This window comes from Ostrea edulis, chromosome 3, assembly GCF_947568905.1.
Source record: "Ostrea edulis chromosome 3, xbOstEdul1.1, whole genome shotgun sequence".
Taxonomy (NCBI): Eukaryota; Metazoa; Mollusca; class Bivalvia; order Ostreida; family Ostreidae; genus Ostrea; species Ostrea edulis.
In genome coordinates this window covers 70,885,009-70,901,983 of record NC_079166.1, presented here as the reverse complement: position 1 = coordinate 70,901,983, position 16,975 = coordinate 70,885,009, and the positions used below count along the sequence as shown (strand labels likewise).

General features: G+C 35.4%; 1 protein-coding gene across 1 annotated transcript; it reads right to left on the bottom strand.

Annotated features, from left to right (window-relative positions):
• Positions 1–1,566: 1,566 nt before the first annotated feature.
• LOC125673977 (placenta-specific gene 8 protein-like) lies at positions 1,567–7,009 on the bottom strand. The gene is made up of 4 exons (XM_048910941.2): positions 6,868–7,009; positions 4,348–4,503; positions 2,741–2,880; positions 1,567–2,589 (listed from the first exon to the last, which is right to left on the bottom strand). Exons 2-4 carry the CDS (start codon positions 4,472–4,474, stop codon positions 2,494–2,496), a joined length of 363 nt encoding a protein of 120 aa, XP_048766898.2. The 5' UTR covers positions 4,475–4,503; positions 6,868–7,009; the 3' UTR covers positions 1,567–2,493.
• Positions 7,010–16,975: the final 9,966 nt, after the last annotated feature.

Genomic DNA, 16,975 nt, shown 5'->3' with positions numbered 1-16,975 from the left:
TGCGTCTTCTCCTATTCAAGATTCTGAAGTTAGGAGAAATGAGTTCCTGCTTTAAAAAAATATATGATAATTTTATTTTTAATATCATCCATTTATCTATATTTTTATATTTGCTTCACTAGAATATTAGAGACAATTGTGAACGATTGTTAACGAGCAATGATCAATTTCATAAAATCTATACAGAATACTATATAAAGAGAAAGGCGAACACGAACCCCTGGACACACCAAACGTGGGGGTCAGATGTATAGGAGGAGTAAACACACACTGTAAACCGACCACCGTGAACTCTGAATCTTAATCAGGTAAACGGAGTAATCCGAAGTCAAAACAGTATGTAAATACGCAACTTCCGAGATATCAGCTCTTCTGTGGTGGTCTGGAGGTACGTTCAGTGTTCTGTTGAACGTTTGAGTGGGTACAAGATGTATACATATACTATAGGCTAGCTATGTAAATACGGATAAAAGTAATGGATGTGTAAATTTTGTTTATATCAGCCGTTGGTATACATTAAACTGACCATATTAAGTACAATATTTGTTTGAATTAGGCCATCAAATTAAATATGAAATTACATTTTATTTCCTCTTCTGTACGAGTGATATTTTAATCAAAGAAAAATGGTGATTATCGATTTTTGTTTGAGCTCTTTTATTATCAAATACTAATAAACTTACTAATATTGTGTGTGCCTGCAGTTTGGGTGGTTGCATAATGGGCCTTTAGGCAATATATGAAGGCAGCGATAAGCATTTGTACCCACCGCGTGTGGACGATAGTATGTGTTGCGTTTCATATCAGCCATGGCTACGACGATGACGTCAGACAGCATTTGACCCAATGACAGGTTGTATTTTCAAATTAGATTATCATTGTAACCATAGAATTTGCGAATTCCTTGCTTCGCGTCTCGTGTGATCTGATGATCCGCGCCTGTCAACTCGACGTGATCCGACTCTTCGGATCAGGTTACTGTAGTAATATATATATATATATATATATATATATATATATATATATATATATATATATCAGTTCATAATGGAACAAGATTTGCGTCCATGGGAATTCCAACAGACTGTTGACTTCTGAATTCAACTTTTTTTCCCGGCTGCCACGGGATGTACATATGCAATACAGTTGATTGAATGTCTAAAAAGCCTTGCATGTTGCAAATAAACTCTGCAATTTAAAATTTTGACGGTTTTTTCTGTCAAACGCCTCAATATGCAAGGGTTTTAGACTGCGAGTTATCTAGATTGGGAAATACACGTTACAGGGAAAGATACTGCAAGCTTTATTTCTTGTAGAACTTAGGCCTGTAAAGAACCGAGTTGAATCGCCGCCATTTTAAAGCTTACAACCTTGTTCGTTATTTACATACATGTATGCATAAGGTTAGATATGTATTCAAATGTTATATAATCAAAGCACATGTGGATATTCCCTCTATATTTGGTATAATGCTTCTCTGACGATGTCCGATTAATATGTTTAATGTTTTAACACAATATTGATTTCCCCGTTTTTCTGAGTTATTAGAAATATTTAAGTAACACACTGTTAAAATAATGTTTATTCACCACTTACACAATAGTAAAATAATTATGATTTGAAGATGGGATTAATAGAATCCTTCATTAGTACGAGTGTGAGATAGGGAAATTCCACCGAGGGGACAAGATTCGCAGTCTTGGACGAGGCTTTGCCGAGTCCTAGACAGCGAATCTTGTTCCAGAGGTGGAATTTCCCTATCCCACACGAGTAAATAATGAAGGATTATTTTTCTCACATTTTAACTACAGTTTAGTGCATAAAATTAGGAGCTTTCAGAAAATTTTAGATTATCAAAATCGTCATTTGAACTTCGATGCAAAAACTAATTAGATAGGCAGAAAGAGCATACCCGAAAATGGTTTACACTGTAAGTGTAAACTAAAAAACCCAAGGTTGTCTACCAGAAAGCTATACTACATTAAAATTTAAAGATAACAATCCAAAATATTTTTACTTCACTGTGTAACGTAAATCTTCACCGTGTAATGTAAATCATAGAAAATATATGACGTCACAATCAAATGACGTCGCAGCAGTGTGAGACAGAAAAATCTCACATGGCTGTCTCACATGGGTAAAGTCGATCTCACACTGGTGATAATGTGAGAAAATGAAATCCTTAACAACAAGCGAGAGATAGATATCTATCATGATATATATATATATATATATATATATATATAATTAAAGATACATGTATATATCATGAGAGCCTTAGCATTATACATAATAGTCTCTGATCAATGTCCCATTCTTGCATGTATCCGATTGTATCGCCAAATAATCAAGTTCTTTGGCAGGTACGCATATAAAGAGACATTGCACGGTGTATCACGCTCGTAATACAATGGCAGAGATAAGAATACAGATAAGAAAGCACCCATTCCGGGAAATATCGGGTAAACAGTTGGTTCTAAGAAAGTAGTGTCCTTATGGAACTCCCATGTTGTCAAGTTCCCTCTGCATTTGGCACACTCCGCATACGCCAAAGACGGACATCACCAAACAATCTTTACAAGCCGAGCCCTATTAAAAAAATAAAAAGAATTGATAAACATAAACAGTTGTTTTACTTATCCATAATAATGATATGTCCACAAATTAATTCAATATTGAAAATTAGATAGAAAAAAACCATGCCTGTTTAATGATATATGACAAGATGTTTTTTGAGTACCTGAATGCCTCCCATAGTTCTAATTCTGCTCCTCATCAGCACTGTCCCTCCGGACACACAGTAAGGCATACAGCAACACTCCCCGGTCCTAGAGGCCACGGTACAGACAGTACAAGGCAGGCAAAAGAATCCTAACAAACCTGTGTTAATGATAACTATTCATTATAGTTTTGTCTAGTAGGAACATCATTATTTAGCAACTGCAATTGTTGAAAGAAAGCGCTAATACGTAGTTCTAAGCATTTCAATGTCACTGTCATCTCTCTCAGTGACTCGCTGAATTTGATGCACTGTTAAATTACATCTCAATAACCATCAAGTCGTTTTCCCATTGGTAGAATTATAAGGCTGTAGTATATATTTGTCAGCATCGAAATCGGCGGACCAAATTGTCCAGAGCGATCACGGTCATCCTAGATTGACACTATTCATTCATGGTTATGGTAACTGTTTTGATTGATAGCCGCGATTAAAAGCCAGGCTAAATGTAACAACATACAATGCATTATCACTCTTGGATTATAATCATGGTTTGTTGTCTCTTTGTTTTACGCCCCGTCAAGAATTTTTTACTCACATTGAGACGTCACCAGTTGTAGGTGAAGTACCACTAGGTTAAACTTATGCCTTAACAGTCAGAGTTCTTTAACGCTCCAACACCCGTCGAGACAAGCCGCCTCCGTTTTGAAGGTCGTGTCCGAAAGACCAATGATTTTCATTTCTAAATGCCGAGCGTTTGGCGAACGACCAATCACTTGTCCATGTTTATGTCTTAGGTTTGACGTGGTCATGGCACGAGTGGGGCTCGAACTCACGACCTCCCACTTACGAAGCGAATGCTGCACCACTGAGATACAACTATGGTTTTTAGTGTTCACACGAGAAAGGTATTATCAAACAAGCATTTTGAAAACAAAACTTAATATTTGTTTCAATTCCTGTACTGTTGTGGAAAATGTTTTGTTTGCAATTGAACAACCTTATAAAAACGACAAACGTACATGTAATTGTCAGTGGATTTCCCGAGTTTCACCGCAGGAGAAATCCCTTATAGTTATAGGTAGTGTTCCTTTCTTGTGTAATTTTGAAAGTGTACTTATGGTGTCTCTGAAAGGTTTCTGCCTTTGTTCCGTATACGATTTTTTCCTTTGCTGAACATATATTTTGTAACAGAAGCACGATACTTGATACTCTATTCAGTCTGACTTCTACAATGCGGTATACTGTAAATTGAGGTCTGGCTTTACTCAGACTGATAATGTCTCTCTTTGTTTATTTCACCAGTGAATCTATAGACAATATTCATTTGAACTTCGTTTTATACACGAAAAGAAACGTTTTGACAACTGATGGGACACTAAATTGCATATTTGTTAACTTCTCCGTCCAAAAATGCAGACAAGAGAACTCTGCCGTTCTAAACCACTGTCACTCGACGTTTTAAATATCTATAATAAAAAAAATTGTCTTCCTGTGAACATAATATTCACGAATATTATATTTACATGGAGACAATTTCTTATTATAGATATTTAAAACATCGAGTGCCTGTGTTCTAAACTACCGTTTTGCTACCATGGTGGTCCTTTCCAAAGTTAAAGACTTACATGACTTAATGTCCGAGAAACAATCGAAGAGTCCGGTGCTCCAGTTCCGGTGTCCGTGAACACCCGTCACCATTAACGGATTACCGGATCCAGCTGTCGGCTGCTGAAGAATCACTGTAGTTGACATGTTTTACTGTAGTCAAACAAGCGGTAGATCTGAAGAGAGACAATTTCCGTATATTTTCACTAATTCGATGGAAATGTACTGATATAAAAATCTATTTCTTAGCAATTTTTTTTTTTTTTTTTATTTCTGTTCAAATGTTTGACTTGAGACATCACCAGCTGTGGGCGAAGTGCCACAAATTCATAGACTTTAGTATAAGCATGACGCTCAGAGTGTAGCAGTGAGTGTTCTTTATATTGACATCCCCGCCATGACACGGGACCTCCATTTCTAAAGTTTCATTTGAAAGACCCACGAAGGGGGCAATTGCTACGCTATTTAATGTCTTGGGTTCTAGGCAGCTAAGGATCGAGTGGGGCTGGAACCCACGACCTCCTGTCGCAAAGCACATGATCTAACTTTTGAGCCATCAGGATTCACAATGGAAAGACGGGAATAACTTCCGTGTCATCAACATCCTGTTTTTAGAGAATCTAAAGTTGAAATAACCTTAAAGTGGTGAAAACAAAATAAAACCAAGCGTCTTGCTCCTGAAATATTCCTTTGGGTCTAAACCATGTGAAGATACAGAAAACAAGTTTAAACAAGAGGCACATGGGCCACATCGCTCACCTGAGTCACCATGGCCCATATTTAAAGATTTCCCCTATATACATGTAAAATTTTGATCACTATTGTGGCCCAAACCTACCCCCGGGGGCAATGATTTTTACAAACTTGAATCTGCACTATGTCAGGAAGCTGTCACGTAAATTTGTAAACTTTTCTGGCTCAGTGGTTCTTAAGAAGAATTTTCTTTTTTAATTCCCTATATATTTGTATGTAATACTTTGATCCAATATTGTGGTCCCACCCAGCTACCCTCGGGGGCCGTAATTTTAAGAAACGTGAATCTGCATTATGTGAAGAAGCTTTCATGTAAATCTCAGCTTTTCTGGCTCAGTGGTTTTTGAGTAGAAGGGTTTTGAATGACCCCAACCTATTTTTGTGATTATCTCCCCCTTTGAAGGGTCATGGCCCTTCATTTAAAACAAACTTGAAAGCCCTTCACCCATATGTCTTTTGCCAAGTTTGGTTGAAATTGGACCATTGGTTCTGGAGAAGTCGAAAATGTGAAAAGTTTACAGACGAACAGACAAACGGACGGCGGACAACGGGTGATCAGAAAAGCACACTTGAACTTTGAGCTCAGATGAGCTAAAAGAGAGAAAGAGAGAGAGAGAGAGCGAGAGCGAGAGAGAGAGAGAGAGAGAGAGAGAGAGAGAGAGAGAGATATACAGCACGATACCCCACCCCCCTAACCAACCGTGTTCTGAGTAACATTGTTATTTTGCGAGTATGTTTTGCAGAAATCGAAGTACAAATATCATGGTAGAATATTTACTGCTCATTATCAAACTAATGCGGTCAACGTTCGGTAATATCACGGTGAAACGAGGTCATTGGCCCTGGAATGATACGAGTCAGGCTTTCATATCTGATTTTGTAAACGCATGTACATGTAGTTTGCCTATTGAATTGCTTCCAATAACTGTAAAACAAATCGATGGTTATCTTGTTCACACATCGTCTACAATTTTTCAAAATACATATATGTAAACATTTGGTGCTTCACTAGGCACCGAGTCAGTGGAAGATCATAGTACATTACTTCTACCATCAAATTAACATGTAATAACTATGAGTGGAAGTCTTCACTTAAAATAGCGTTTGCATTTCTCAGGAAAACAGCCATTAAGATATCTTGATAAAAAGAAAACAACAGAGAATTCTACTTGGATTTTGCACTTTATGATATCATGATGCAGTGTCAAATCTCGGAATCATCGTGCCTGCCATAAAACTATTCCATGTACATTCTACAAACATTTGAAATGTCCATTTAAAAAAAAACATTTAAAAACTTTACATGACACTTAATCCGCGGGTTCTGAAGTTCTCGGTTGTGTTCCTCTATCTGATATAATATATGCATGTATGTTGATAAGAGTTATCGTTTATATATTGTTTAACGTCCCTCTCGAGAATTTTTCTCTCATATGGAGACGTCACCATTACCGGGGAAGTGCTGCAAAATTTAGGCCTATGCTCGACGCTTACGGCCTTTTAGCAGGGAGGGATCTTTATTGTGCCACACCTGCTGTGACACGGGGCCTCAGTTTTTACGGTCTCACCCGAAGGACCGCCCCATTTAGTCGCCTCTTACAACAAGCAAGGAGTACTGAGTATTTATTTTAGCTTGGGTCCTCACGGGTCCATAACAAATTACACATTCATTAATTCCATACATGCAAACTCTTAAAGAAGAGTGTGTATAAAGATAGTCATAATTTGTTTAGATAGTATATTCATTTTATACACACACAGAAAATTGAATATTAAACAAAACTTACCCCAGGGAACGAGAGAACGGAGCAACAAGTTTTTTCCTTATATCTCAGCTAGATCTAAGTCACCCACTAACTTGAAGCATTTGGATTTCTACCGCCCTATGGTCTAAGTATTGTGCAATACATGAATAGAAGTCACTTGACATTTAGACTTCCTGTTGCTTGATTTTCCCTCTTTAGAAGAAACTTTGTTGTGTATTCTGTGCGTAAGTGTCACGTCAATTGCTTGTTAAAAACAGGGAGATTGCTGATTCATTATTTTCTTAACATTTGTTTTAAAATTCAATAACACGCTCATTTACAACCAAGATAAACGATTCGAACACACGAAAGGTATTTTTAATTATAACCAAACAATTCAACAGTGAATGAGACTAAACATTAGATATAGTATATTATTTGTCAATGGTAATTAGGCTGAGGCTACAAGAATATGTTATAAAGCACATATATACACACATTTCACAAAGCTCTTGAGCAGGTCAACATATTTCCAAATCTCATGACTGGGATTACGTCAACGTGTTGCACACTTGTCACTGCGCAAGGAATCGCCAAAAAGCATCGGAACTGATGGTTGTCATCAAAAATGAAAGATTCAAGTGTATTCATTATCAAAATTCGTACATGTACAGCCTTCCATTTACACCTGTCTCACTTTAAAAAATAACCGATTTAACATCACGTCAGATTGGACATAATGATGCTGTCACCATGTACATACACATGCATGCTTAAAACATTGTTTCGTCCCTTCAGTCTGACGTTCTCTAACACTGTTACTGATCAGAATCTAACTATTACTTTCAGTTTGACTTTCTCTAACACTGTTATAGATCACAGTCTAGTATTACTTTCAGTTTGACGATCTCTAAGACTGCGACAGATCAGAATCTAGTATTACTTTCAGTTTGACATTCTCTAACACTGTGACAGATCAGAATCTAGTATTACTTTCAGTTTGACATTCTCGAACACTGTTACTGAACAGAATCTAGTATTACTTTCAGTTTGACATTCTCTAATACTGTTACTGATCAGAATCTAGTATTACTTTCAGTTTGACATTCTCTAATACTGTTACTGATCAGAATCTAGTATTACTTTCAGTTTGACATTCTCTAACACTGTTACTGAACAGAATCTAGTATTACTTTGAAGCGTCCAGTATAATAGGAAATAGTTGTATACACTGTATTACAAAATATTGAACATTGGGGATAATGAGTAAAATAAACCTACAGGTATTATTTGATGGACTATTCATAACATTTTATTCAAATAAAAAAAAGTTGATGCAAACAACGAAAACGTTGAATTACTTTAACTTAACACGGGGCTGTGTTAAGATTGATTGAATATATTGTTTTACGTCCCTCTCGAGGATATTTCACTCATATTAAGACGTCGCCATTGCCGGTGAAGGGCTGCAAAATGTTGGCCTGTGCTCGGCGCTTGCGGTCTTTGAGCAGGGAGGGATCTTTATCGTGCCACACCTACTGTGACACGGGGCCTCGGTTTTTTACGGCATCATCCGACGGACCGCCCCAATTAGTCGCCTCTTACAACAAGCAAGGGGTACTGAGGATCTATTCTAACCCGGATCCCCACGGGACATGTTAAGTTTGTATTTTAGTACACGGTGCACTGCAGTAATACACATTAGTATCTTGTTAGTGCACTGCACTGTTACTACACATCCATAGGGACCAAGACGGCAAGAGGGGCACGAAATTGATAAATGCCATTGCCCTTTGCCAATAAAAACCATAAAACCTGACAAACCCCCTGTCCAAAATAACTTGATTTATCCTTATGAGGAAAACTTTAATATGTAACCGTGTTGGATTTCGTATAACCTGGCCTACGTCGGTACCTGGCTGAAACACAGTGTTGAATTCGGGTTTGGCTGATTCGTCATGACTGTTTATTACATGTCTTTACTGGCCCAATCAGCAACAATATATACGATCAGAATATGGCAGCATAGAATCAAATGCAACAGCTTGTAGACAATGTAAAATTCTGCAAAATGGGACATCCGGCAAAGTCTGGAAACCATTCATTCCTTGTATTGACTCAGCATCGTAACTGAAATCACAAATCCCCACTGTTATCCAATCCGTGACATTTTGTAAATCATGGGGTGGCTTCGGTTCATACCCGAGTTAGTAAGGTAAATATTCCATGTTCTTTCTTACTCCCATGTATAATACTCCAACCAATCACATCCATCGTTTGAAAACTGACACATGCGCAGTATCATTCCAAGCTACCACACTAACCCTCATAGAAGGCAGGGTTAGTTGAGTAGAGTTCAAATGCCACAATACGTCATATAAGAGTTGAAACTCTGTTCGGTTGCAACTCGGGTAGCCCGAGTTCGTACACGGGTACGAACCAAAGTAGCCTATAAGGGCTTTCGGAAGGTCGGTGGTCTCTTCCCAGGTATATTGTATCTGGGTTCTCTCTTCCACCAATAAAAACTGTGCGCTACCATATAACTGAAAAAATTGTTGAGTGTGGCGGAAAACATCAATCAATAAATCAATACTCCCATGTATAATACTCCAGCCATGCAATGATATCCATCGTTTGAAAACTGACACATGCGCAGTATTATTCCAATACCGACATATTGCTACCACACTAACCCTCATAGAAGGCAGGGTTAGTTGAGTAGAGTTCAAATGTCACAATACGTCATATAAGATTTGAATCTCTCTCCGTTCGGTTGCAACTCGGGTAGCCCGAGTTCGAACACGGGGTACGAACCGAAGTCGCCCTAATTGTCCTTCTCCAGTAGTAATGCTGATTTCTTTATCATGTATAGGCGGATCTAGGGGAGGTCGAAACATGTTGTTCATCGTATCTGTCCTTTACAGACTCTCGCACGGATACTGATGCCAAAGATTCTTTTTGAATAGATCTTCCACATTCTGTACCTGGTCCTCGAATGTTCACGTGCATGTTCGCTCGCTGTTGATTTTCGGCGGTAAGTTACTGGTCAAAACCGGAGCGAAGAGGCGTGTAGAGGCCTTGTCTCAGAGAGAGTTATGCATGTACATATCTTGAGAATAATATTCTGTAGTTGTTGAATTTCGGCATGAATATCACCGTACCACACATTTTGTTTTGGAGCAACGTTGAGTCTTCGGCACAGTGTAACACATTTGTCCGGTTTTTTTTTTTTTTTTTTTTTTTGTGACCACAAAATATGAAGAATTTAGATACCGAGCAAACTTAAGGTAGCTCAGTGCACAAAAATGTTATTTAATGGCTCTTTAAAACACCCCTAGAACGATACAAGCTCTCAATTATTTTATATGTATTTTTGTGATTTTTTCCGGAATGATAAAACAGTGTTTAATTGTTCGCAAATAAGAGATTCTAGAGTCCAAAATTAACTGTGATTTGATGCATGACATGAATATCTAATACAACATGCCTCAACGATTTAGGTAGCCGTTCTATATCTTTTGATAAAAAAATATTTATGAAAATTGAAAACGTTATTTGTTTATATCATTTAAATCTACGGATAAAATCTTCAAAAAGCATGTCAGTTAGGAAAAAGATACATCTCAAAAATATATTTTTAAAAAGAAATTGAAATGAAATGGTGAAAATTCAGAAATATTGTGATTTTTTTCCAATTTGAATCTAGCCCGATCCGAAGTATAACAAAAAAGTAGTCTTATGGAATATTGTAGTAAAAAAAACTGCATTCCCTTGATGTAAAATGGTTTAAAAATTAAATGAATTTATAACTAATTTCTAAGCACATATATCTCGAGCTAGGAGGATAAGCTTTCAAAGGCAAAACTCCACCTTCTATTGATTATTAATAAAGATATCTTATTATACCGGTATAAGGCCAATTTCTAAAGCTTAAAAAATCGATACATAAATCGAGATAGTCGGCTAAGGAATCCACACATTTCGAAGAAATTAACCCACCTACCCCCCCCCAAAGTATCAATTGGACCCCTACAAATTGCATGGGGGGGGGGGGGGGGCACACTTTTCTGAGGGAAGATTTCTGGATCCACTCGTATATATGTAATGCGTTCGCTCTAATGGTCAACATTATGAACATATTACATATGATACTAGGGTGTCGAGATGGTAGACAAATTATATTCTGAAAACAGCGTATATTTGTTATTTTTAATATATATATATATATATATATATATATATATATATACATGTATATGCCACTATATATATATATATATATATATATATATATATATATATATATATATATATAAAGCACTATAAAAAAAGACAAACGACACGAACAACAGTGAATTGTCAAACTTACGGCAAAAAATATTATCATTTTTATAATTTTTTTTTTTTTGGTCACAAAACAATTTTTAAAAAATGTTTTTTGACTGCTAATGATGAAGCCGTGAAAAGTAGACGGCAAAAAAGAAAGTGTAAAGCAAACAGAACAACGCTGAGTAATAATTAGGGGAAGCTAGGCCACATCCCAATGACTTTTAAAATGGATGTGGCCTAGCTTCCCCTAGTTATTTATCAGTGTTGCTTTTTGTTTTTGGTTGTTTTATTTTTCTTTTCTTTTTTTGCTGTCTACTGCCAATTTTTTAAAAATTATGTCTTATCATCTTATATTCGCATATAGCCAGTTCGTTTTCTTAGTAAGACAATCATAAATTTGTTTACCTGATTTTAATAACCCATCCTCATTAAAAAATACCTTTAACATATAAAATTCCACTTTTTATCCAATCATCAAAACATATTGATTTACCTTTGAAGAGAAAATTTGCATTTGACCATATTGGCTGTAGAAGGAATTTTTCAGTGGAGTTAAGAGTTTGGTTTGTGCACGTGTTGTCTTGACAAAGGTTGAAGCAAGAAAACGCCTGTTTATAAACCACTGGAAAATTTTTAAGAATGCCATAATTGTTAGTTGATGTTTCAGAAGTCTTAGTTAAATAATCAATGTCAAGATTTAAAGTTTTGCTGAAACTTTCTGCATATTTTTAAGGATATGATTACTTGTAATAAGGCGTGGAATCCACATGGCTTTTAGGGCTTTAAGTTTAGACTCTATATCGACTACACCTATCCCTCCATCTTTAATATCCCCTATCAAAGTGTTCCTTTTGATTCAAGATTAAGAACGTTCATTAATATTTACTCGAACATTTCATCCAATATTATTATATATATGGAGATTTCAACTGTAAAATAGATAATTGTACAGATAAAAGCTCTAAAGTATTAAATGACATAATATTGCAGTTAAATCTTGTCGATTTATGGACAAGCAAACACGATAAAACAGATGGTTTCACGTGGTGTGATGCTTCTGACATACCCAAAAGTAGAATCGATTTTGTATTCATTAGTAAAACTTTTCTAAATAAATGCAAATCTCCTATGTTACGGAAAATTCCAGGAACTCATTCTAATAGAACCAGAATGTCTGACCACAAAGCAATTAGATTTGATCTTGATATACACGATAACAAGAGAGGAACAGGTTAATTGCTGGAAATTAAATACTTCCTACTTAAAAAAGTAGCGAACATAAAAACCAAATTGTAAATATTATACAAAATAAAAAAAAACCTCACAAGGAACAAACACGCAAAAATGGGAAAATTTAAAACATAAAATTAAGTTATTTTCTATATATCAATCAAATCGCAGAAAAGTCTTAAGAATGCAATTTCAAACATTGAAAAAGAAATCTCTCCCACATCTCCAAATTGATATGAATGAAGAGAGAGACTTGGAGTCGCAATTAAATGACTTGTATGATAAAAAAAAGCAAAAGGAGCTCAGATTAGGTCACGCGCTAAGTGGATTGACAAAGGAGAAAAAACACCAAGTATTTTTTAAGTCTAGAAAAAAAGTATCAATCACAGAATGTTATTATTGAACTAACAGAACGAACGAACAGAAACTTTAACTACTGATGAGGATATTTTAAGTGAAATGTGTAATTTTTATGAAAATCTGTATGATACTAAAAATATAAATTCTTCTGACATTCAGAGTTATTTAAAGGAAGTGAACATGAAAATGTGGCAAAGGGTTTTAATTTGTCATTTGTATGTATATAATGAGTTCTGAAAATCATTAAGATGTAGCTTTCTTCAATTGGGAGACATTTCATAAAGTTTGACAAATCTTCTTGATCCTTGGGAGCAGCCATATTGATAAAATCATTACCTCCCAGCTGGGTTTTCTCATAACATCAACTAGAGGGCAGCACTGATGCTGACGTCAGTGAGACACATTGCATTTTGACACATTATACACAGCATCAACTCTTAGTAACACAGTTAAAATGTCATCATCAGAAAGTGACTTAAATAATGAAATAGAAGTAGTGGGATATTAGTTTGAACCAGAGTTTACAGAGGAAGAAATTGCTTCTCAGAATGATGCTTTCTCACCAGCAGTTTCTGTTAATGAGAGAGGAATTTCCCTTGATTGGTGTGCTTGAGAAAATTGTACAATCCTACCCACATTCAAGGAGTGTCTATGTTGTCGTGAGTTTGAACATTATATGTCGGATTTTATAAACATGCAACAATATTAAATGTTTATCTGAGAATGCGAAAGATAATTGTGACCAATTTCCAACTTTAGATGAATGTCGAGAAGCTGTTATGAGTATGAAACACAATAAATCGCCAGGTCTAGACGGTTTACCAACTGAATTTTATCAATGCTTTTGGGATCAGTTATCGGAACTTGTTTTTGGAATGCTTAAAGAAATTTTTTTATCAAATGAAATGTCTTTTTCCCAACGACTTGCTGTCATATCATTAATCCACAAAAAAGTAGAGAAATTCCTATTAAAAAATTACAGACCCATTAGCCTTACAAATACAGACTACACGATAATTGCATTCATATTTGCTCGTCGTTTACAAAAAGTTATCGATGATTATATAAGTAACGAACAGACATCATATATAAAAGGAGGATTTATAGGAAGTATCGCACGATTAATATTAGATATGTTTGATTACTGGGAAAACAATAATCAAGAGGGCTTATTAGTATTTCTCGACTTTGAGAAAGCATTCGATTCAGTTGAGTGTGAAATTTTCTGTTCAAAACTTTAGAAACATCTAATTTTGGAATTAATTTTATAAAAATACTATATAAAAATCAATATATGCACCCAGGGGTGCATGCGCCGAGTTGCATGGAATACATTGTAAAGTCAGGAATGGTGTGGCATACTTATGATTGTGAAGAACTAATTTCAGTTTTAAACTTTTCGAGTTACTGTTCATAAACCATATTTGTCTGAAGTTTTCAATCTATTTTCGGTCACTGTGACCTTGACATTTGACCTTTTTTTCTCCAAAATCAATAGGGGCCTTGCTTTGCTGGTATCCAACAAAATATCCAAGTTTCATTTGATTCAAATTAAAAAAAATTGAGTTATCCTCCGGAAACCATTTTTTTTTTTTAATTTTACATCTATTTTCGGTCACTGTGACCTTGACCTTTGACTTATTTTCTCCAAAATCAATAGGAGTCTTCCTTACCTAGTACATAACAATATCTTTAAGTATCATTTGATTCGTATTTAAACTTTCTGAGGTATCATCCGGAACCAAATATTTCTGAAATTTTCATTCTATATTCGGTCACTGTGACCTTGACCTTTGACCTTTTTTCTCCAAAATCAATAGGGATCTTCCTTACCTGGTACCCAAAAATATATCTAAGTTTCATTAGATTCGGATGTAAACTTTCTGAGTTATCATCCGGAAACCAAATTTTTCTGAAATTTTCATTCTATATTCGGTCACTGTGACCTTGACCTTTGACCCTTTCTTTCCAAAATCAATAGGGGTCTTCCTTACCTGGTACCCAACAACATATCAAGGTTTCATTTAATTTGATTGTAAACTTTTCGAGTTATCATTCGGAAAACTTCGTTGCAACTTGGCTAAAAATCCCATCTTCCGTTTAAAAAATAATGCTGGATCTCTAGAACATGCCAGATGCACAGGGGAATTAATCAAAGCTGTCCGATTTCCGCGATTTTATACCTATTTGTTGCAGAAATTCTATCAGATGAAATAAAATCTAATAATTCGATTCACGGTTTCAAAACTAAAAACTTAGAAAATGAAATTAAAAATATTCAACATGCAGACGACATGACACTGGCTTTAAGTGATACCGATTCTCTAAAACATGCAATAAACACCATTAAAAGTTTCTGTGAATTAGCAGGGTCAAAAATAAATTTCACAAAAACAGAATGTATTTTACTCGGAAACCTGAGAAACCAGCTTGAAACAGTAGAGGGAATAAAGGTAACTAAGAAAGCCGTAAAATGTTTAGGTATTTATATAAGTCAAGATAAGATTGAATGTTACAATAAAAACTGGATGAAAATATATCACGAAATTGAAATGTTATTTGAATCATGGAAAAGAAGAAAACTATCATTATTTGGAAAATGTACTATCATTAACTCATTAATTGGTTTTATCAAAATTGACCTATGTTGGAAGCATTTTAGAATTACCCGATCCTAAGTTTATAAAAGACATCAATAGGTTGATATACAATTTTTTATGGAATAATAAACAGAGATTTGACAAGAAACATTTATAACAGATAAAAGTGTGTTTCAATTAAGAAAAAAAATCGAGATGGAAAACGTAATATGAAGAAAAAATGTGTTCGTGAGGGATTCGAACCCGGTCGTTTTAAAAAAGAAAACATCGTTACCTATAAAAGTCAATGACCTTGCCCCTTTGAACCACGCAGTAGACTATACATTACTGAGGAAAATACGTACAGGTGAAGTTGAAAATGATATCAGTGAAGTCGTTTCGATTTTTTGAAATTTACAACAACAAAAAAAAAAAAAAAAAAATCCTTTTGTTAAACAAAATTTCAAAGCCACAGTTTTTTAGTGAAAAACTTGAAGAACAAGTTCATACTAAATTTATTGTGTTTCAAGGAGGCAGTTTTCTGAAATTCGGGGATATCCCTCCATTTTTACGCTAAAATCGTATAAATCGCTTATTGCTTGATTTAAACTCGAATTATTTTGGCTAATTTTTGTCAATACACGTCTAAGTTCCAAATGGTTTTATCATATATTTGACTGACTTAATTTTATCGATCTTTCATGCAACACCTTTAGGGAAGTTAATATGAGACGTGCAACACCTTCTTTGTCAATTTACTGTTGTTCGTGTCATTGGTCATTTTTAGTGCTTTCCTTTTTTATTTGACCTCGCATCTACTACTATTAGATCCAACACTTTGGATGTTGTTGGGTTTTAGTGCTTTATATAATAACTACCGGTCTTCATCAGTCGTGTTTATCTCATAAACATTGAAGAAGACCGGTAACACAGCCGAAATATTTGAAGAAAGTGACATGTTTGGTGTTTGTTTAAAAAATGACAATAGAAGATAGTTCGATGACATAACCTCCTTATTTCACTGCACAGCTTTTTAATCACATAGTACTATATTTTTTAACGGAAGTAACAATGTATATACTTTAAATGTTTATCTTTAACCACATAGTTATTGCTCTCAGATACAGTATTAAAAAAATACATAGGCACCTGATTCCACCTCTGGTGTGTCCAGGGGTCCGTGTTTGCCCAACTATCTATCTTGTATCAATTGATTTTAGGAGTTATGCTTCGCCTTTCATAAATACATCGTGCATAAGATGCTTTGGCGGATTTAGAGGGGGCAGTCCTAGATAGAATACTCTATCGTTAAAGTGATAATGTACTACGGACCCGAGGGCCCGTCCCGAGACACAGTAAGATTATTCCACCCCCCCCCCCCTGCCACACTTGCATTCTTGTTTTGTAAAAAAAAAAAAAAAAAAAAAAAAAAAAAAAAAAAAACATCATTGCATTTTTGGATGAAAAATTCAAATATGGGACCCAAAATGATTAAGTATTTTGGCTGATACTTGACTTTCAAATGTGCCGCCTTTCGGAAATCCTGGATCCGCCACTGAAATGAGCATGTATTTCAAAAATTTATTTTACTTTATACCGCGGTGACCTCTGAATTAATACTTTAATGAACAATTCATATATCTACTTTATCT